Below are 22,469 nucleotides of genomic sequence, written 5' to 3'. Positions count from 1 at the left end.
AATTTTTTGTTTTCCTTTTATAATGTTTTTTTAATTGAAGTATAGTTGATTTACAATTTAGTGCCAATCTCTGCTGTACAGCAAAGTGACTCAGTTTTATACATATATAAATACAATCTTTTAAAATATTCTTCTCCATTATGGTTTCTAAACAATAGGACCTTGTGTATCTACTCTAAATGTATAGTTTGCATTTACCAACCCTAAATCCTAGTCACTTCTTGGCAACCACAAGTCTGATCTCTATGTTTGTGAGTCTGTTTCTATTTTGTAGATAGGTTCATTTGTGCCATATTTTAGATTCCACATATAAGTGGTATCATATGGTATTTGTCTTTCTCTTTCTGACATACTTCACTTAGTATAATCTCTAGTTGCATCCATGACGCTGCAAATGGCATTATTTTTTTTATGACTGAGTAGTATTCCATTGTATATTTGTAGCACCTACTCTTTATCCATTCATCTGTCAATAGACATTCAGGTTGCTTTCATATTTTGACTACTGTAAACAGTGCTGTTATGAACATAAGTGTCTGTATACCTTTTGAATTACAGTTTTGTCTGGGTATATGCCCAGGAATAGGATTGCTGGATCATATGGTAATTTTATATTTAATTTTCTAAGGAACATCCATACTGTTTTCCATAGTAACTGCACCAACTTACATTGCCACCAGTGCTGTAGGAGGATTCCCTTTTCTCCATACCCTATCTAGCATGTGTTATTTGTACATTTTTTAATGATGACCATTCTGACTGTTGTGAAATGCTACTTCATTACAGTTTTGACTTGCATTTGTCCACTAATTAGCGATGTTGAGGGTCTTTTCATGTGCCTATTGGCCAGATGTCTTTAAAGAAATGTCTGTTAAGGGCTTCTGCCCATTTTCCAAATGGATTGCTAGTTTTTTTTTGGTGTTGTTGTTGAGTTGTATGACCTGTTTGTATATTATGGAGATTAAGCCTTTGTCAGTTGCATCATTTGTAAATATTTTCTCCCCTTCTGCAGGTTGTCATTTCGTTGTTGTTGTTGTTTTTAATGGTTTGCTTTACTATGCAAACGCTTGTTAAGTTTGATTAGGTGCAACTTATTTTAGATTTTATTTCTATTGCTTTGGGAGACTGACCTAAGAAAACATTTGTTTGATTTATGTCAGAATGTTTTGCCTATATTCTCTTCTAGGAGTTTTATGGTGCCTTGAAATTGAAAGAGGAGAGTGAAAAAGTCGGCTTAAAGCTCAACATTCAGAAAACTGAGATCATGGCATCTGGTCCCATCACTTCATGGCAAATAGATGGGGAAACAATGGAAACAGTGTCAGACTTTATTTTGGGGGTCTCCAAAATCACTTCAGATGGTGATTGCAGCCATGAAATTAAAAGACACTTACTCCTTGGAAGGAAGTTATGACCAACCTAGATAACATATTGAAAAGCAGAGCTACTACTTTGCCAACAAAGGTCCATCTAGTCAAGGCCATGGTTTTTCCAGTGATCATGTATGGATGTGAGTTGAATCATGAAGAAAGCTGAGCACTGAAGAATTGATGCTTTTGAACTGTGGTGTTGGAGAAGACTTTTAAGAGTCCCTTGGACTGCAAGGAGATCCAACCAGTCCATTCTAAAGGAGATCAGTCCTTGGTGTTCATTGGAAGGACTGATGCTGAAGCTGAAACTCCAATACTTTGGCCACCTCATGCGAAGAGTTGACTCATTGGAAAAGACCCTGATGCTGGGAGGGATTGGGGGCAGGAGGAAAAGGGGACAACAGAGGATGAAATGATTGGATGGCATCATCGACTCGATGGACATGAGTTTGGGTAAATTCTGGGAGCTGGTGATGGACAGGGAGGCCTGGCGTGCTGCGATTCATGGGGTCGCAAAGAGTCAGACACGACTGAGCGACTGAACTGAATTGAACTGAACTGTCTTATGTTAAAGTCTTTAAGTCATTTTGTTTCGTTTTGTGCATGGTGTGAGGGTGTGTGCTAACTTACATTGATTTACACGCACCTGTCCAACTTTCCTTGCACCGCTTGATGAAGACAGTGTCCTTTTCTCATTTTATATTCTTGTCTCCTTTGTCAAAGATTTATTGATCATAGGTGTGTAGATTTATTTCTGGACTCCCTATTCTGTTCCGTTGATCTGTGTGTCTACTTTTGAACCAATATCACAATTTTCATAACTGTAGCTTTGTAGTACTGTCTGAAGTCTGGGAGGGTTACACTTCTTGCTTTGTTTTTGTTCCTCAGAATTGCTCTATGCTCTGTAGCCCACCAGGCTGCTGTGTCCATGGGATTCTCCAGGCAATAATACTGAAAGGGGTTGCCATTCCCTTCTCTAAGGGATCTTCCTAACCCAGGGATCAAACCCAGGTCCCCCTCATTGCAGGCAGATTCTTTACCATCTGAGCCATCATCCTTGTTACAGCATGTGTTCAAATGTTCTTCCTTTTGGGTTTCTCAGGTGGCACAGTGGCAAAGATTCTGCCTGCTAATGCAGGAGGGTTCAATCCCTGGGTCGGGAAGATACCCTGGAATAAGAAATGGCAACCCATTCTAGTTTATTGGCAGAAAATCCCATGGACAGAGGACCTTCGTGGGCTGTAGTCCATGGGGTCATAAAGAGTTGAACAGTACTAAGTTGAACAGTACTAAGCAATTGAATACACATAATACACATAGATATTTTTGATTCCATATTTATTTTGGGGTTATCTGTTCTAGTTTTATGAAAATGTAATGGGAAGTTTGATAGGGATCACATTAAATCTGCAGATTGCTTTGGGTAGTTTTGACATTTTAATAATATTAATTCTTCTAATTCAAGAGCATGGGATTATCTTTCCATTTCTTTGAATATTCTTTAATTTCCTCAATTAATGTTTTATAGTTCTGAGCATATAAGTCTTTTACCTCTTTGGTCAGGTTTATTTGTAGGTATTTTATTTTTTTTTTTTGCAATTTTGGAAAGTGCATATATATGTATATATATAACCTTCCCTTTTCTGTTATTTCATTGTTAGTGCAAAGAAATGCAACTGATTTCTAGAAGTTAATCTCAATTTTTTAAGCAGCAATTTCAAGTAGTATTTTATTAGGAAGAAATTCCTATGGTCTAACTAGTGTTTACATACAAAGCAATTGATTCTCACTGAGGCTGTTGAGATGGACATACACATTTTAAGACAGAAGTTGCAGATAAATCTTATTTCTGCATTGAGTAAACCCCTGACTCACAGAGACATAGTGGCAAAGAGTAGCTATTTCTTTTTCCCAAGGGCTCTCCTCCCCTCTAAGTTAAATGAAGATGGCAAGAGAATCCTATGTTAGTTATCTGCAACACCTTATAAACTGCTATCCAATGTGTATTTTAAAATTACTGTTATAAATGGAATTTGAAGCTAGGTAACATATGCAAAACTATCAAAGCCCTCCTTGAAACACTAATTTGAACAATGGCTGAATGAGACTGTCAGTGAGGTCATGTCCAGCTCAAAAGCTTCTGCTTCTAAGGTTGTTTTTTTCTGTCTGCAATTCAATTGGCAGGGTTTGGGGGGAGGAAGGAATAGCACCTTGAAGATTTGGACCCTGCTATCCTTATATCAAAAGCCCTAGAAGCATGTGGAGGCTTTTAGAAGGCTGCAGGCAAATAAGAAAAAGTCATGTAAGTAGGGCAGAAACAGTTGGACTGTTAAACTTGTACGAGACAGCGATGGGTCTGAAAGCATGGCAGGGTCACATTGGCAGCTTTTTCCATCTGCTTCCAAGATAAGGTTTCTTTTTTTCTTTTAAATTAATTAATTAATCTTAATTGGAGGATAGTTGTTTTACAATATTGTGATGGTTTTGTGCCATACATCAACATGAATTGGCCACAGGTATACATGCGTCCCCTTCCCCTGCATCCTGAAACCCCCTCCCATCTCCCTCCCCAAGCTATCCGTCTGGGTTGTCCCAGAGTACCAGCTTTGGGTACCCTGGTTCATGCATCAAACTTGCACTGTCATCTATTTTACATATGGTAATGAACATGTCTCAGTGCTATTCTCTTAAATTATCCCACCCTTGCCTTCTCCCACAGAGTTCAAAAGTCTGTTCTGTACACATCTGTGTCTCCTTTGCTGCCTTGCATGTAGGATCGTCTGTAACATCTTTCTAAATTCCATATATATATGTGTTAATATACAGTACAGGTCTTTCTGTTTCTGGCTTCACTCTGTATAATAGGTTCCAGGTTTAACCATCTCATTAGAACCGACTCAAATGCATCCCATTTTAGTGACAGTCACTCAGTTGTGTCCGACTCTTTGTGACCCCATAGACTATACAGTCCATGGAATTCTCCAGGCCAGAATACTGGGCAGCCTTTCCCTTCTCCAGTGGATCTTCCTGACCTAGGAATCAAACAGGGTCTCCTGCATTGCAGGCAGATTCTTTACCAATGGAGCTATAAGGGAAGCCCATTCCTTTTTATAGCTGAGTAATATTCCATTATGTATATGTACCACAACTTCCTTATCCATTCACCTGCTGATGGACATCTAGGTTGTTTCCATTTCCTAGCTAATAGTGCTTCAATTAACAATGGGGGTACATGCATCTTTTTCAGTTCTGGTTTCCTTGGGGTGTATACCCAGCAGTGGGATTGGTGGGTAGTATGACAGTTCTATTACTAGTTTTTTAAGGGATCTCCACACTTTTCTCTGTAGTGGCTGTACCAGTTTGCATTCCCACCAACAGTGTGAGAGCATTCCCTTTTCTCCATACCCTCTCCAGCATTTATTGTTTGTAGACTTTTTGATGATGGCCATTCTGATCAGTGTGAGGTGGGACCTCACTCTGGTTTTGATTTGCATTTTTCTAATGATGAGTGATGTTGAGCATCTTTTCTTGTGTTTATTAACCATCTGTATGTCCTCTTTGGAGAAATGTCTGTTTAGGTCTTTTGCCCACTTTTTGACTGCTCATTTTTTGGGTATTGAGCTGCATGAGTTGCTTGTATATTTTGGAGATTAATTCTTTGTCAGTTGCTTCATTTGCTATTATTTTCTTACATTCTGATGGTTGTCTTTTTACCTTGCCTACAGTTACCTTTGTTGTGCAAAACCACTGGAACAAAATAAAGTCCAGAGATAAATCCAAGTACCTACGGACACCTTATTTTTGACAATGGAGGCAAAAATTTGCAATGGAGAAAAGACAATCTCTTCAACAAGTGGTGCTGAGAAAACTGATCAATTATGTGTAAAAGACTGAATTTAGAACACTTTATAACACCATACACAAAAATAAACTCAAAAATGGATTAAAGACCTAAATGTAAGACCAGGAACTATAAAACTTGTAGAGGAAAACATAGGCAGAACACTCTTCAAATAAATCACAGCAAGATCCTCTATGACCCACCTCCAAGTGTAATGCAAATAAAAACAAAAATAAACAGAAGTGACCTAATTAAACTTAAAAGCTTTTGCACAATGATGGAAACTATAAGCAAGGTGAAAAGACAGCCCTCAGACTGGGAGAAGATAATAGGACCAAAACAACTGGATGTTAATATTATATCATGCTATTTTGCTAAATTCATGTTTTAGATCTAGCAATTTTTGTATGGAGTCCTTGTGTGCCATATTCTCAGTCACTCAGTTGTGTCTGACTCTTTGCAACCCACTGGACTATAGCACTCCAGGCTCCTCTGTCCATGGAATTTTCCAGGCAAGAATAGTGGAATAGGTTGCCATTTCCTACTCCAGGGGATCTTGCTGACACAGGGATCAAACCTATGTCTTCTCCGTTGGCAGGTAGATTATTGACCACTGGGCCAGCTGGGAAGTCTTTTATATACACTATCGTGTCATCTACACACAGTGACAATTTTACCTCTTCCTTTCCAATTTTGATATCTTTTATTTCTTTTTCTTGTCTGATTCCTCAGGTTAGGACTGCCAATACTATGCTGACTAGATGTGGTGAGAGCGGGCATCCTTGTTTTGTTCTAGATTAGTGAGAAGGCTTTTAGCTTTTCACCTGTGAGTATTATACTGGCTGTGAGTTTGCCATAAATGGCTTTTATTATGTTGAGCTATGTTTCTTCTATCCTCACTTTGGTAAAAGTTTTTTTTTTTTTATCATTAATGAATATTGAATTTTTTAAAATGCCTTCTTTGCATCTATTGAGTTGATCATGTGGTTTTTTTCTTTTCCAATGTGGTATACCACATTGATTGATTTGTGCATGTTAAACCATCCTTGTGAACTTCGAATGAATCCCACTTGATCATGGTGTAGGAACTTTTTCTATGTGTTGTTGGATTCGATTTGTTAATATTTTGTTGAAAATTTTTGAATCTATATTCATAAAAGCATTGACCTGTAATTTGCTTTATTGGTGGCATCTTATCTGGTTTTGGTACAGGATGATTGTGGCTTCACAGAATGTCTTGGGAGTGTTCACTCCTCTCTTTTGGAAGAGTTTGAAGAGAAACAGTTTTTCTTTCTATGTGTGATCATATTTGCCTGTGAAACCATCTGGTCCTGGACTTTTGTTTACAGGGTACTTTTTAAAGGTAGTTTTCTTTTTTTTTTAAATCATAGATTCTATTTCACTTCAAGTGATGGGTCTGTTGAATTATCTATTTCTGCTTGATTCAATTTTGGTGGGCTGTATCTTTCTAGAAAGTTGTTCTTTTCTTCTGGGTTGTCAAATTTGTTGGCATATATTGTTCATAGTATTCTTTTATGTTTTTTTTTTTTTTTTCTGCAGTATCAGATTTCTGATACTGTCTTTTTTAATTTCTTATTTTATTTGGATTCTTTTACTTTTCTTTTTGGTGAGCCTGGCCAGAGGCATTCAATTTTCTTTATCCTTTCAAAGTACTAGATCTTGGTTTTATTGAATTTTTGTTTTATGTTTTAGTCTCTTTTATTTATTTCCTCCCCAATCTTTAATATTCCCTTCCTTCTCCTGATTTTAGGTTTTGCTAGTTCTTTTTTTTTTTCTTTTCTAATTCTTTTAGGTGATAGGTTAGGTTGTTTGAGATTTTTCTTGATTTTTGAAAAAGACTTGTATTGCTATGAGCTTCTCTCCAAGAACTGCTTTTGCAGCATCTCATAGATTTTGTTGGCTGTGTTTTGTCATTTGTTGCATTTTAAAATTTCCTTTTGATTTCCTCTTTGATCCATTCATTTTTTAGTAGTTTGTACTTTAGTTTCCATGTAATCATATTTTTTTCATGTCTTTTCCTGTGGTTGATTTCTAGTTTTATGCTGTTGTGGTCAGAGAATATGCTTGAAATAATTTCTATACTCTTAAATTTGTTGAGGTTTGTTGTGCCCAGTATGTGGTCCATCCTAGAGAATGTTTGATGTGCACTTGACAAGAATGTGTATTATGATTTTTTAATGTAATGTCTTGAAAATACCAATTAAGTCTAACTGCTCTATTGCATCATTCAGGATCTCTGTTGCTTATTGGTTTTCAGTCCAGAAGATCTTTCCATTGATATGAGCGGGGTGTCAAAGTCTCCTACTGTTACTACAATCCTGTTGATTTCTCCATTTATGTTTGTTAGTATTTATTTTATGTATTTAGGTGTTTCTATATTAGATGCATATATGTTGATGACTGTAAAATCCTCTTTGTATATTGACTCTTTTTTCATTAAGTATTTTCTTTTTATACCTTTTTCTATATACTTTTTTACCTTCTTTATATAGTCTTTGCTTTACAGTCTATTTTGTCTGATATGAGTATTGCAACTCCCATTTTCTTTTCATTTCCATCTGCATAAAATATTTTTCCATCCCCTCACTTTTTATTTTTAATTGGAGGATAACTGCTTTACAACGTTGTGTCGATTTCTGCTATACAAAAACACAAATCAGCCATGAGTATATATATTCTCTCCCTCTTGAGCCTCCCTCTCACTCCCTACTCTGATCCCTCTAGGTTGTCACAGAGCACCAGACTGAGTTACAGAGCAGCTTCCCATTACTTGTTTTACACATGGTGGTGTGTACATGTCAATGATACTATCTCAATTCATCTCACCTTCTCCTTCCCCCACTGTGTTCACAAGATTGTCTTCTACATCTTTGTCTCTAAAAATGTCCTGCAAATAGGTTCATCAGCACTATTTTTCTAGATTCCGTATATTTGCATTAGCATATGATATCTGTTTTCTCTTTCTGACTTACTTCACTGTATATCAGACTCAAGGTTCATCAATCTCATTTCAACTGACTCAAATTCATTTATTTTTATGGCTGAGTAATATTCCATTGTATATATCTGCCACAACTTCTTTATCAATTCATCTGTCAATGGATATCTAGATTGCTTCCATATCCTGGTGATTGTAACAGTGTAAAATGAACATTGGAGCACATAGGTCTTTTTGAATTATGGTTTTCTCAGGATATATGCCCAGAATTGGGATTGCTGGGCCATATAGTAGTTTTATTCCTAGTTTTTGAAGGAATCTCCATACTGTTTTCCATAGTGGTTGTATCAGAAAACATTCTCACCAACAGTGAAAGAGGACTCCATTTTCTCCACACATTCTTCAGCATTTATAGTTTGTAGATTTTTTTAATGATGGCCATTCTGACCAGTGTGAAGTGATAACTCATTGCAGTTTTGACTTGCATTTATCTAATAGTGAGCAATACTGAGCATCTTTTTATATATTTGGTGGCCATCTGTATGTCTTCTTTGCAGAAATGTCTGTTTAGGTCTTCTGCCCATTTTCTGATTGATGTTTTTTTCTTTTCCTTTCTGAAATTGAGCTGCATAAGCTTCAACAAAAAGAATAAAATAACTAGGGATAAACCTACTTAAAGATAGAAAAGATCTGTTGCAGAAAACTTTAAGATGCTGATGAAAGAAATCAAAGATGACACAGACAGATGAAGAGATATAGCCTGTTCTAGGATCACAAGAATCAATATTGTGAAAATAACTATACTACCTAAAGCAATCTACAGATTCAATGCAAGCCTCATAAAATTACCAACAGCATTCTTCACAGAACTAGAACAAAAATTATATAGTTTGTGCAGAAATACAAAAGACCCTGAACAGACAAAGAATTCTTGAGGAAGAAAAATGAAGATGGATAAATCAAACTTTCTGATTTCATACTATACTACAAAGCTATAGTTAAGAGTATATGGTACTGGCACAAAAACAGAAATATAGACAAAAGGAAGAACATAGAAAGCCCAGAGATAAACCTGTGCATCTACTGGCATCTTTGACAAAGGAGGTAAGACTATACAATAGAGAAAAGATAGTCTCTTCAATAAGTGGTGCTGGGTATACTGGACAGCTACATGTATAAGAATAAGATTAGAACACTTCCTAACAGCATATATAAAAAGAAATTCAAAATGGAATAAATATCTAAATGTAAAGCCAGAAGCTATGAAACTTTTAGAGGAAGATATAGATAGAACACTCTGTGACATAAATCACAGCAAGATCTTCTTTGACCTACCTCCTAGAGTAATGGAAATGAAAACAAAAGTAAACAAATGGATCATAATTAAACTTAAAAGCTTTTGCACAGCAAGGGAAATTATGAACAAGGTGGAAAGACAACCCTCAGAATTGGAGAAAATAGCTGCAAACAAAGCAACTGATAAATGATTAATCTCCAAAATCTACAAACATTCCATCCCCTCACTTTCAATCTATGTGTGTCTTTTTCCCTTAAGTGGGTATTTTATAGGCAGCATATTGTAATCTCGTTGTGCCTGACTCTTTTGTGACCTCATGTACTGTAGCTTAACAGGTTCCTCTGCCCATGGGATTGCCCAGGCAAGAATTCTCAAGTGGGTTGTCATTTTATTCTCCAGAGGATCTTCCTGACCCAAGGATTGAAGCTGTCTCTCTTTTCTTGCACGGAAATTCTTCACTGCTGAGCCACCAGGGAAGTCCACAATGGGATATTACTCAATCACAAAAAGGAATGAAAGAGTGTCTTTTGCAGAGACATGGATGCAGCTAGAGGTTGTCATACAGAGTGTGTAGTAGATCAGAAAGGGAAAAACAAATATCACATGATACAGCTTATATGTGGAATCTCGAAAAATGGTAGAGATGAACTTATTTACAAAGCAAAAATAGTTACAGATGTGGAGATCAAAGATATGGTTACCAAGGGAGGAAAATGGGATGGATGAATTGGGAAATTGGGGCTGAAATATCTACACTACTGTGTATAAAATAGAAAACGAATGAGAACTTCCTGTTTAGCACAGGGATCTCTACTCATTGCTTTTTTGTGATTTAAATCAGAAGGAAATCTAAAAGAGTGGATAAATGTATTTGCATGATTGATTTGCTTTGCTTTATAGCAAGAAACTAACAACATTTGAATAGAACTATGGTTGAATGGCATCACCGACTCGGACATGAGTGTGAGTAAGCTCTGGGAGTTGGTGATGAGCAAGGAAGCCTGCTAAAGTCCATGGGGTCCCAAAGAGTCAGACATGACTCAGAGAATGAACTGATACGTCAATAAATATTAATAAAAAGAAAACATTTTATCGAGACTGTGAATAAGAAGGGTGTCTACTCAGTGGTAAATTATCTGTCTGCAATGCAGGAGATGTGGTTTCTATCCTTGGGTTGGGACGGTCTCCTGGAGAAAGACATGGCAACCCATTCAAAAATTTTGTCTGGAAACCACATGGACAGAAGAGTGTGGCAGGCTACAGTCCATGGGGTGGCAAAGAGTTCATCATGACTTAGTAACTGAACAACAACAATAATATTACTTTGCTCAATTATTGATAAGCAAATATTTATTGACATATTAAACCTTGCTTACTGATTGATTCTTTGTTTTTTCCTTGTTTCTTTCTTTTTGTGGTTTGGTGATTTATTTTATGCTTGTGTTCTCTTGATATTTTATGAATCTATTGTATGCTTTTGATTTGTGGTTTCCCTATTTATCAAGTATGTTAACACCTTCCTATATCTGATAGGAATATAGGCTCAAACACACTGTTAAAAAAAAAAAAAGAATCTGCATTTTCTTACTCTTTCCTTATATTTTATGATTTTGATGTCATTTTTTACAGCTTCATCTTTATCCTTTTGCTGTTCTTTGCATTTATCATTGATTTCAAAAATACATTTTTTTTTCTCTATCTCTGTTTGATCTGTGTACTGGCTAATTTAAGTGATCTACTTTCAAATTATGATTTTCTTCTTCCTATATCTTCTTGCTTCTTTTCCACTTAGAGGAGATGTTTCATATTTATTGTAGGATAGATTTAGTGTTGCCATATTCTTTTTAGCTTTTACTTGTCTGAGAAATTCTTTGTTTCTCCTCCTTTTCTAAATGATAAACTTTTGGATAGAGTATTCTAGGTTGCAGATCTTCCCTTTCAAGACTTTAAATATATTCTGCCACTCCCTTCTGGTCTGCAGTGTTTCTGTAGGAAATCAGCTGATAGCCTTCTGGGAATTTCCTTGTAATGAACTCCTTGCTTTTCTCTTGCTGCCCTTAGAATCCTCTCTTTAATGTTTGCCATTTTAACATGTCTTGCTGTAGGTCTGTTGTGGTTCATCTTGTTTAGAACGCTCTGTGCTTCCTGTATCTGAATATATGTTTCCTTGATTACATTTGGGAAGTTTTCAGCCACAATTTTTTCAAATACATTTTCAGTCCTCCTTTCTCTTTCTTCTCCTTCTAGAACCCTGATTATGTGTAGACAGACACACTTTATATTATCCCATAGGTCTCTCATATTGCTTTCATTTTTTTCCCCCAATCTGGCTTTCTGTCTGCTATTCTGATTGGTTACTGACCATTATTCTGTCTTTCATCTCACTTATTCTTTCTTCTGCATTATTCATTTTGCCTTTAGCTCAGTTTTCATCTCAGTAAATGACTTTTCTGATTTTTCTTGGCTCCTCCTTATAGTTTCTAGTCCTTTTTACTGTAATCTGCATTTCTGTCCATATCCTTTCTTAATTTCTTCAGTATTTTCATTACCTCCATTTGGAACTAAATGTCTATTAGAGTCAAATGGTCTGTTTCATTGCTCGTTCCTTCAGGGGAATTCTCCTGGTCTGTTAACTGACAGTCGTTCCTCTACTTTGTCATTTTGCTTACATATCTCTTGTGAGTTTATCAGAAACAATCATCTACTGTAGTCTTAAAGAGCTATTTATATGCAGAAGCTTCTCTATGTAGCTTGAATGGTTTAATATTTTTCTGGTATGAAGGCTGTTTTTGGTTTGGAGGCTTGCTGTCTCTTTCCTTAGCATGTGCTGGCCATTATCCCCTTGATAAGGCGTGTGCAAGTACACAGCTCACGCAGGCTCCCAGAAAGAGAGAAGCAGTGGTTGGCTCCTGGTCACAACCCTCACCAGCAGTCTGATCCTACCTCTGGAGTCTGAGATGACAGCAGTGGCTCATACCTACCCCTGGAGCTTGTTTTGCTGGTGTCTTGGTCCCATCACTTCATGGAAGATAGATGGGGAAACACTGGAAACAGTGTCAGACTTTATTTTTTGGGGCTGCAAAATCACTCCAGATGGTGATTGCAGCCATGAAATTAAAAGATGCTTACTCCTTGGAAGGAAAGTTATGACCAATCTAGATACCATATTCAAAAGCAGAGACATTACTTTGCCAACAAAGGTCCACCTAGTCAAGGCTATGGTTTTTTCAGTGGTCATGTATGGATGTGAGAGTTGGACTGTGAAGAGAGCTGAGCGCTGAAGAATTGATGCTTTTGAACTGTGGTGTTGGAGAAGACTCTTGAGAGTCCCTTGGACTGCAAGGAAATCCAACCAGTCATTCTAAAGGAGATCAGTCCTTGCTGTTCTTTGGAAGGACTGATGCTAAAGCTGAAACTCCAATACTTTGGCCACCTCATGCTAATAGTTGACTCATTGGAAAAGACCCTGATGCTGGGAGGGATTGGGGGCAGGAGGAGAAGGGGACAACAGAGGATGAGTTGGCTGGATGGCATCACCAACTCGATGGACACGAGTTTGAGTGAACTCCGGGAGTTGGTGATGGACAAGGAGGCCTGGCGTGCTGTGATTCATGGGGTCGCAAAGAGTCGGACACGACTGAGTGACTGGTCTGAACTGAATTGCCACCTCAGAGTGAGTGCAGAGAAAGAAGCTCCTGTGGTGGGCCCACCCCTCTCCTCCCACACCCGCCCAACAATATTGCCCTTCCTCCCTGCTGGGCCCAGTCCTCCTCTCATACCACACCCTAGCGCCTCCTCTCATACCACACCCTAGCCTCCTCAGGCTATCTCCATGCAGCCAACCCCAGTCCTCTTCCTTGGGTCTGACCTCCAAAGCACAAGGCCCTTACTACCTCAGTGATGAGTACCTCAAACTTGGGAGTGCTGGGCAGCATTGACTGTGCTAGTCTCTCGCTGCTTTGGCTTTGGTGAACCAGTTACTATGCTCTCCTCTGAGGCTGCAAAGCTGCCTCTCTGTCCCTGCTGATCTGCCTGCCAGACTTGAAGTAGAAGGACTTCCCTTCATGCAGAAAAATTTTCCCTTTCACAGCTCCCTCCCAAGGACACTGGTCCCATCCTGATTCCTTTCTCCCTCTCTCCTCTTTTTTTTTTTTTTTTTTTTTTAAAAAAAGCTGTTTTCTTTTGCCCTGCCCACAGATTTTCTTGCCTTTTTGGAAGTCGGAGGTCTTCTGCCTATGTTCAATAGATGTTCTCTGAGAACTCTTCCATTTGCAGATGCATAGTTTATGTATTTATAGGAGAAAATGAGCTCCATATCCTACTCTTCCACCATCTTGATCCAGTGTCAAATAGGAGGGCTTTTAAAAGCTCAGGCATATTACTGGGGATCTAGAAGGCCACGTGCTTGTGTAGAACTGTGTGAACGGCCAAGGAAGACCTTGAGGAAACCATAATTCTTCATCAATGGCTGATTCTCAGTCTGTGTTTAAGCATCAAGTGGAAGCCAAGGCAGAATATTACACTTGGAACATATAAGAAGTGCACCAACATACACAAATCTTGGTCAAATTATGTGCTGACCACTAGTTAACAAGGCACAGACCACAGTAACCCACACAGAAAAGAAAAAGAGCCTTTACAGAATTACTCCAAGAAAGTCACTAAATCCATAAACAGCAACAACAGCAAACCCTGGAAAAAGCAGAGGATCTGATTTCCAGTGTAACTATATTATATTTTTTAAAATTTCCAGCATTCAACAAGAACCAAAATTATAAGATACGCAAAGAAACAAGAAAGTATGGTCCATACATAGAAAAAAGCAATCAATAGACTATATCTTTGGTAACTTGTAGATATGGAATTTATTTAATATATTCTTCAAATCAGTCATTACTAATACACTTACAAAATAAAGTAATAAAGTGTGAAATAAACTATGAAATAATGTTTCACCAAATAGAAAAATCAGTAAGATCAAAATTATTTAAAAGAACCAAATAGAAATTCTCAACTTTAAAAGTAGAGTAACAAATGAAAAATTTGCTAGAGAGGCTTAATAGAACATTTGAGTTGGCAGAAGAAATAATGAGTAATCTTGAAGATGGGTCAACTGAGATTTTCTAGTGCAAGAAACAAACAAAAAAAAGAACAAATCATATGAGACATGTGGGATATGATCAAACATAAAAACATATATATGTAGATACATACACAGATAGATAGATAGAAAGTATTGGGAGTACCAGAAGGAAAAGAGAGAAAGGGGCAAAAGAATATTTGAAGGAATAATGATTGAAAATTTCCCTAGTTGCCTCAATAAAACTGAATCCCCTTACATGTGTGCAAAAAATGAAGTTTCCAATGTGTATAGGACCAAGATCTATATATATGTAATATATAACATACAAAGTTCTTCCAGATATTCTTCAGATTAATCTCTTCTATTGATAACATAAAGAATAAGAACACACTGTTATCTGAAATTATGGCACAAGTATTCATGCAAGGTATTTAATAAGGAACAATTGTTACTAAGCTTCTTTTTCATTAGATGTGACACTAATCTCATTAAGCAAACTTTGTTGGATAAGAGAGATCCAAAGAGAAGAACACATTTTAAAGTAAGGCAATTCAATGTAATTGATCTCTGGAGCTTATTACTGAACACAGGCAGTACCTGTGTTCTAAGTACAAAAGGACTAATATGCTTGTGTTGTTCCTCTTCAACCTTAAGGTATGGAGAAAGAACAGATATCTATATAAGTACAACCTGGCATATTAATTTCACTGTCTATTTCAAGCCTTAATATGGGTTTCTGAAAGACCCAGATAGAAAAATTGCTCCATTACTCCAACTTTGTCTTTGCCTGGGAAGGATTCTTGGGATAAATTTGCTGCACTCCCCTCTAGATATCCATTGTCTGCTAACTATATACAGCACCTATCAAGGTAATGTAAACATATTTTATGTGTTTGTTTCTCCCATTAGACAGGGAAGTTTTCATTTATCTCTCCATCCTTTGGGTCTAATACAGAGTGCAGAATGTAGAAGTTATGTGATAAATATCTTATTTATAAACTAATAAACAAATGAATGTGTGAAATACAACTGCTTTAGCCTAGTAAGGCAATAGGAGGAGATTTCTCCACTTAAAGGAGATTAATTTTAGTTTAGTGTCAGTTTGGAGGAAAAGTTATCATTATTGACTAAGTACTGAGATATTCTCCTTTGCTATTGATGTATATTAAATTTAAATAATTACAGAAAGTGTAACAGATGACAAACCTCAAGGATTAATAGTGCTAGAACATACGCTCAACAAATATGTGGCGGTTAAGTGGCAAAGTAGGTTTAAGTCAGAAATAACTAATGTGTTTGCTTTGATAACTTGGATTTCTTTAATGACTGAATCATACTTTTTCACTTCCTTCAGTCTTCATCTAAACAACAGTTAAGATGTTCAAACACACTAAGCAAAAAAACAACTTATTATGTAACACCTTGCTGACACAACTAAAATGCATAGTTTTCTCTTTTTATTAAAAAAGGGTTGAAGAGAGTGAGAACAAGATGGAGGAGGAGTAGGTGGATGTGGAGTACATCCCTCTCTATGGATACATCAGGAATACACCTTCAGACACAGAAGTGCATGCAGAACACCAGCTGAGAGCAGACAGGAGTACCCGGCCAGTAGAAAAGAATATATAGAATCATGCAACATTTGGTAGGATGAAGGAACTAGAGGGGGGGAAAAAAGGAGTGTTAGTAGAACTGGACCTGTCCTCGGTGGATGGGAGTACTGAAGCAGGGGTCCGATCCTCACATCAAGGCAATTGTCTGAGTCAGAGGAGAAACATTCAAGGCTGAGAGTGAAACAGCTGATCTGTGGCAGCCTAAATGGGATGAGAATCAGATAGTCCTTGACACAGCCATACATATCCCGGACAGGGATGCTGGTCCCCTGGAGGGCACAGTGGCTGGGAGCTGGAGTTTAGGGATTGTGGAGCAATCCCAGTGCGAGTCCTGCTATTGACTGTGGAGAGACTGTGAGGGAATGTGAGGGAGGAGACTGTGGTGGAAAATGCCAGTGGAGGAATGCCAGGCAGCCATGGAAGCAAGGTGATACTGCTGAGTCACATGTAGGGGATGGAGCCATCACCATAGCCTCTCTCTCCCCACATGCCAGCATCAGCAGCGGAATGATAGAGAGGCTGGCGCATCAAATGCCTGATGCACTGACCTACAACATAGGACCCTACCCAGGGTGCTCCCTGATTGATATGCAAACTACAGAATAGGACCCCACCCAGGGTGCCCCTTTAAGTGCCTCATGTGCCAATCTACAGAGTAGGACCCCAGCCAGGGGGGTCTCTCTATTACCTGATGCACCGAACAACAGAGAAGGACCCCAGGCAAGGGAGCCTTCTAAGTGCCTGAATGGGCAGAGCGATGGGTAAGGACTGGCCAAAGAGGCCTTCTAATCGCCAACTACAAGAGTCTCTTAAAAAAAGACTCTGATAGGGCCCTAACTCCTGTGGCAGAGGCAGTCGATGTCCCTGCACAATTGGCACCACCAGGGTCCCTACAAGCCAAGCAGCTGTGCAATCTTCATGCTCAACTCTCACTGGGGCAGAGCTGCCACAGGCAAAAAAATGTCTTGCATCTATGCATGCAGGGTTGCTTCGGTCATGTCCGATGCTTTGCAACCCTGTAGACTGTGTCCTGCCAGCCTTCTCCATCAGGGAGGTGGTTCTCCAGGCAAGAATACTGGAATTGTATTGGCCAATACTGGTTTCCATACCCTTCTAGAGCACTATATTTCCTACTGCCCTAGCCACCAACTCCCCTGAGTAACTGGTGCTGCCAGAACCCCTGAAACCCAAGCAGCTGCACCACCTCCACTCCTGGCCCTCACAGGGGCAAACTCAAGCCCTCCAGGACAGCCTCAGGAGGAAATCCCAGTAAATCACCTACATGTAGAGGTGGAAATAAAACCACAAATGAAACCCAGGGGCAGTGTGGCTAAGGAAGAAGACCCAAAACCTTCCCACCAGCTGTACAAGCTACAGATTAAATCCACACGATCAACTAGGAATCAATAGCAGAATACCTGAAGCAGAAAAACAAATCAGTAAGCTGGAAGATAAAATGGAGGAAATAACTTCTGGAGAGCAGAATAAAGTAAAAAGAATGAAAAGAACTGAGTCTCAGAGACTGGGACAATATCAAATGCACCAACATCAAATTATAGGGGTCCCAGAAGAAGAAAAGGAAAAGAAAGGATATGAGAAAATTTATAGTTGAAAATTTCCCCAACATGGAAAAGGAAATAGTCCATCAAGTCTAAGAGGCACAAAGAGTCCCATACAGGATAAACCAAAGCACACACTAATCAAAAAAACAAAGACTAAATGCAAAGAAAGAGTATTAAAAGCAGGAAGGGAGATCAACAAGTAACATACAAGGGAAACCGTATATGCTTAACAGCTGATCTTTCAGCAGAAACTCCGCAGGCCAGAAGGGAATGGCAGGATATAATTAAAGTACTGAAAGGGAAAAATCTACAGCCAGGATTACTGTACCTGGCAAGGATCTTATTCAAAATTGATGAAGAAATCAGAAGCTTTTCAACAAGCAAAAGGTAAGAGAATTCAGTACCACCGAATCAGCTTTACAACAAATGTTAAAGGGACTTATACAGTCAAGAAATACAAGAGAAGGAAAAAGATCTACACAATCAACCCCAAACAATTAAGAAAATGGTAATAGGAACATACATATCAATAATTACTTTAATTGTAAATGGATTAAATGTTCCAACCAAAAGACACAGACTGACTGAATGGATACAAAAAGGAGATCCATATATATGCTGTCTACCAGAAACCCACTTCAGACCTAAGATGCTCAACATTGCTCATTATTACAGAAAATCAAATCAAAACTACAATGAGATATCACCTCACACTGATTGTGGTCAGAATGGCCACAATCAAAAAGTCTTCAAACAATAAATGCTGGAGAGGGTGTGGAGAAAAGGGAATGCTCTTAGGGGAATGTAAATTGATACAACCACTGTGGAAGATAGTATGGAAATGCCTTAAAAAACTAGGAATAAAACCACCATCAGTTCAGTTCAATTCAGTCACTCAGTCATGTCCGACTCTTTATAATTCCATGAATTGCAGCACGCCAGGCCCCCCTGTCCATCACCAACTCCCGGAGTTCACTCAAATTCATGTCCATTGAGTTGGTGATGCCATCCAGCCATCTCATCCTCTGTTGTCCCCTTCTCCTCCTGCCCCCAATCCCTCCCAGCATCAGAATCTTCTCCAATGAGTCAACTCTTCGCATCAGGTGGCCAAAGTACTGGAGTTTCAGCTTCAGCATCAGTCCTTCCAAAGAACACCCAGGACTGATCTTTAGGATGGACTGGTTGGATTTCCTTGCAGTCCAAGGGACTCTCAAGAGTCTTCTCCAACACCACAGTTCAAAAGCATCAATTCTTCGGTGCTCAGCCTTCTTCACAATCTAACTCTCACATCCATACATGATCACTGGAAAAACCATAGCCTGGACTAGACGGACCTTTGTTGGCAAAGTAATGTCTCTGCTTTTGAATATGCTATCTAGGTTGGTCACAACTTTCCTTCCAAGGAGTAAGCGTCTTTTAATTTCATGGCTGCAATCACCATTTGCAATGATTTTGGAGCCCCCAAAAATAAACTCTGACACTGTTTCCCCAACTATTTGCCACGAAGTAATGGGATCAGATGCCATGATCTTCGTTTTCTGAATGTTGAGCTTTAAGCCAAATTTTTCGCTCTCCTCTTTCACTTTTATCAAGAGGCTTTTTAAAAAGTTCCTCTTCACTTTCTGTCATAAGAGTGGTGTCATCTGCATATCTGAGGTTATTGATATTTCTCCCGGCAATCTTGATTCCAGCTTGTGCTTCTTCCAGCCCTGCATTTCTCGTGATGTACTCTGCATAGAAGTTAAATAAGCAGGGTGACAATATACAGCCTTGATGTACGTCTTTTCCTATTTGGAACCAGTCTGTTGTCCCGTGTCCAGCTCTAACTGTTGCTTCCTGCCTTGCGTATAGGTTTCTCAAGAGGCAGGTCAGGTGGCCAGGTATTCCCATCCCAGCAATCCCACTCCTAGGCATATACTCTGAGGAAACCAAAATTGAAGAAGACACATGTATGCCAGTGTTCATTGCAGCACTATTTACAATAGCTAGAACATGGAAGCAATCTAGATATCCATTGACAGACAAATGGATAAAGAAGCTGTACATATACACAATGGAATAAGACTTAGCCATAAAAACGAACCCATTTGAGTCAGTTCTAATGAGGTGGATGTACCTAGAACATATTATACAGAGTGAAGTAAGTCAGAAATAGAAAGATCAATATTGTAGTCTATAGCATATATGGAATCTAAAAAAATCGTACTGAAGAATTTATTTTAATGGAGAAAGAGACACAGAGAATAGACTTATGGACATGGGGAGAGGGGAGGAGAGGGTGAGATGTATGGAAAGAATAACATGGAAACATGTTACCATATGTAAAATAGACAGCCAATGGGAATTTGCTGTATAGCTCAGGAAACAAACAGGGGCTCTGTATCAACCTAGAGGGGTGGGATGGGGAGGGAGATGGGAGGGAGATTTAAAAGGGAGGGGATATATGTATATCTATGGCTGATTCATGTTGAGGTTTGGCAGAAAAAAACAAAGTTCTGTAAAGCAATTACCCTTCCATAAAAAATAAATTAATTAAAAAAAAGGATTGAGTAGGAAGGCAAAACTTAAAGGCTGAAGCTCAAGGAAAAATAAACTTATATTAATATTGGATATTTTTTAAATAAGAAAATGTTTCATAGGCAAGAATTTTAAATCAACAAAGTAGATTCAAATGACCATGTGATTTGAAGAGAAATATTAGTTAATCTCAAAAACCAATCTTCTCAATAAGTTTAAAGATTCTTATTTATATTGGTAACCTTTGGTAATTATCTTTTGTAAAAATCTATATTTTAAAAGCATAAATGTACTTATTCCAGAAAAATGTAAAGTAAAATTCCTCTTACCTCATATACATTGAACTGTGATTGCCCTCTAGAAAGTTCCCTGTAGCTTGTTGTAAATTCTCCAATGAAATCATGACTATAATTAAGGAGAAAATACATATAGTATTAGTTTTCAGACATTTGTTAATTATATATTAAAACTTTAAATATATATTCTTATCATGAAAAAATTCTTGATATTACTATGAAAATAATAATAATATGATAATTTAAAACACACTGATACTTTTTTATGTATACCCCCAATTACATTTTGTTAGCATTCAAAAATATTTCATTTATCACACCAATGTTAATATTTCAAATAGGTTTATTAGTGTCAGTAACTCATATTTCAAAAGCATTTCATCTATGCTATCCTAATGATTAGCTATTAACTAGGATGAGATTTTAAGACACACAAAATTTATTATCATACATATCAATAATCAAGAATATACAAAATATTCAAACTTCCCTTTTTAGTTTTTATAACATGCTGCTGCTGCTAAGTCTCTTCAGTGGTGTCTGACTCTCTGCGACCCCACAGATGGCAGCCCACCAGGCTCCCCCATCCCTGGGATTCTCCAGGCAAGAATACTGGAGTGGGTTGCCATTTCCTCCTCCAATGCATCAAAGTGAAAAGTGAAAGTGAAGTCGCTCGGTTGTGTCCGACTTGTAGGGACCCCATGGACTGTAGCCCACCAGGCTCCTCCATCCATGGGATTTTCCAGGCAAGAGTACTGGAGTGGGGTGCCATTGCCTTCTCCTTTTATAACATACTCAAAGTTAAGAAAGCTGAGTGACTTTCCCTGGTGGTCTTGAAGCTAAGACTTTCTGTTCCCAGTGTAGGAGGCCCTGGTTGGAGAACTAGATTACACATGCCACAAAGATTCCAGTGTCACAAATAAAGATCCCACAAGTTGCAACTAAAAAAGATCCTAAATGCCACAATGAAGATCAAAGATCCCAACACAGAGAAATAAATAAAAAGAAAAGGAAAGATGTTAATTTCATCTCCATATTCTCAGCATCTACTTCAGCACCTGGTAACCCATGGGCATTATTGAATGTTGCAAATATATTCAAGTCAATGTCACAATCATGCTGTAATCTTACCTTACCTGTAATATTAACAATTTTGCTTCATATGAATTACCTTTAGTACAAAAGAATGGGACAAGTGTTGAGCATATTAGCCACTCCTACTCTATTCTTTTGAAACAACTCTCTCTGAGGGTAATACTGATAACTGTTATTTTGCCATAAAATTGCACCCACATTATAACCAAAAAGATATAAAAAAAGAGACAGAATATTGCCTTCTCTAGGCATTTCCAATGGTTTTCCTGAAGGAAATCCTGCATCCATTTCCTGAAGGAAATGGATGATGCCTATTTTCCTTGCAATCATCAAATTAATATTGCATATATGTACAAACAGAAAATACATACTGAATATAGCTTATCCTTCTCTATCATCATGTTGCCTTGAGTAAGTCACTTTGGGATCTTTATGTTTTCATCTAAAAATTGGAGGCAATGCCTATTTCCTGTTTTAAAAATCAGTTCAGTTCAGTCGCTCAGTCATGTCCGATTCTTTGCGACCCCATGAATCGCAGCATGCCAGGCCTCCTTGTCCATCACCAACTCCCAGGGTTCACTCAGACTCACGTCCATCGAGTCAGTGATGCCATCCAGCCATCTCATCCTTGGCTGTCCCCTTCTCCTCCTGCCCGCAATCCCTCCCAGCATCACAGTCTTTTCCAGTGAGTCAACTCTTCGCATCAGGTGGCCAAAGTACTGGAGCTTCAACTTCAGCATCATTCTTTCCAAAGAAATCCCAGGGCTCATCTCCTTCAGAATGGACTGGTTGGATCTCCTTGCAGTCCAAGGGACTCTCAAGAGTCTTCTCCAACA

General features: G+C 38.3%; 1 protein-coding gene across 1 annotated transcript in view; it reads right to left on the bottom strand.

Annotated features, from left to right (window-relative positions):
- CPNE8 (copine 8) overlaps positions 1 to 22,469 on the bottom strand; it is a 269,508-nt gene that overhangs the window by 59,461 nt on the left and 187,578 nt on the right. The window contains exon 11 of the mRNA XM_052640034.1: positions 20,572 to 20,647. Coding sequence (XP_052495994.1) covers positions 20,572 to 20,647 — 76 coding nt within the window. The remainder of the gene's footprint in view (positions 1 to 20,571; positions 20,648 to 22,469) is intronic.

The sequence above is a fragment of the Budorcas taxicolor genome, chromosome 5, assembly GCF_023091745.1.
Source record: "Budorcas taxicolor isolate Tak-1 chromosome 5, Takin1.1, whole genome shotgun sequence".
NCBI classification, from domain to species: domain Eukaryota; kingdom Metazoa; phylum Chordata; class Mammalia; order Artiodactyla; family Bovidae; genus Budorcas; species Budorcas taxicolor.
This window is presented reverse-complemented; position numbering and strand designations above follow the sequence as displayed.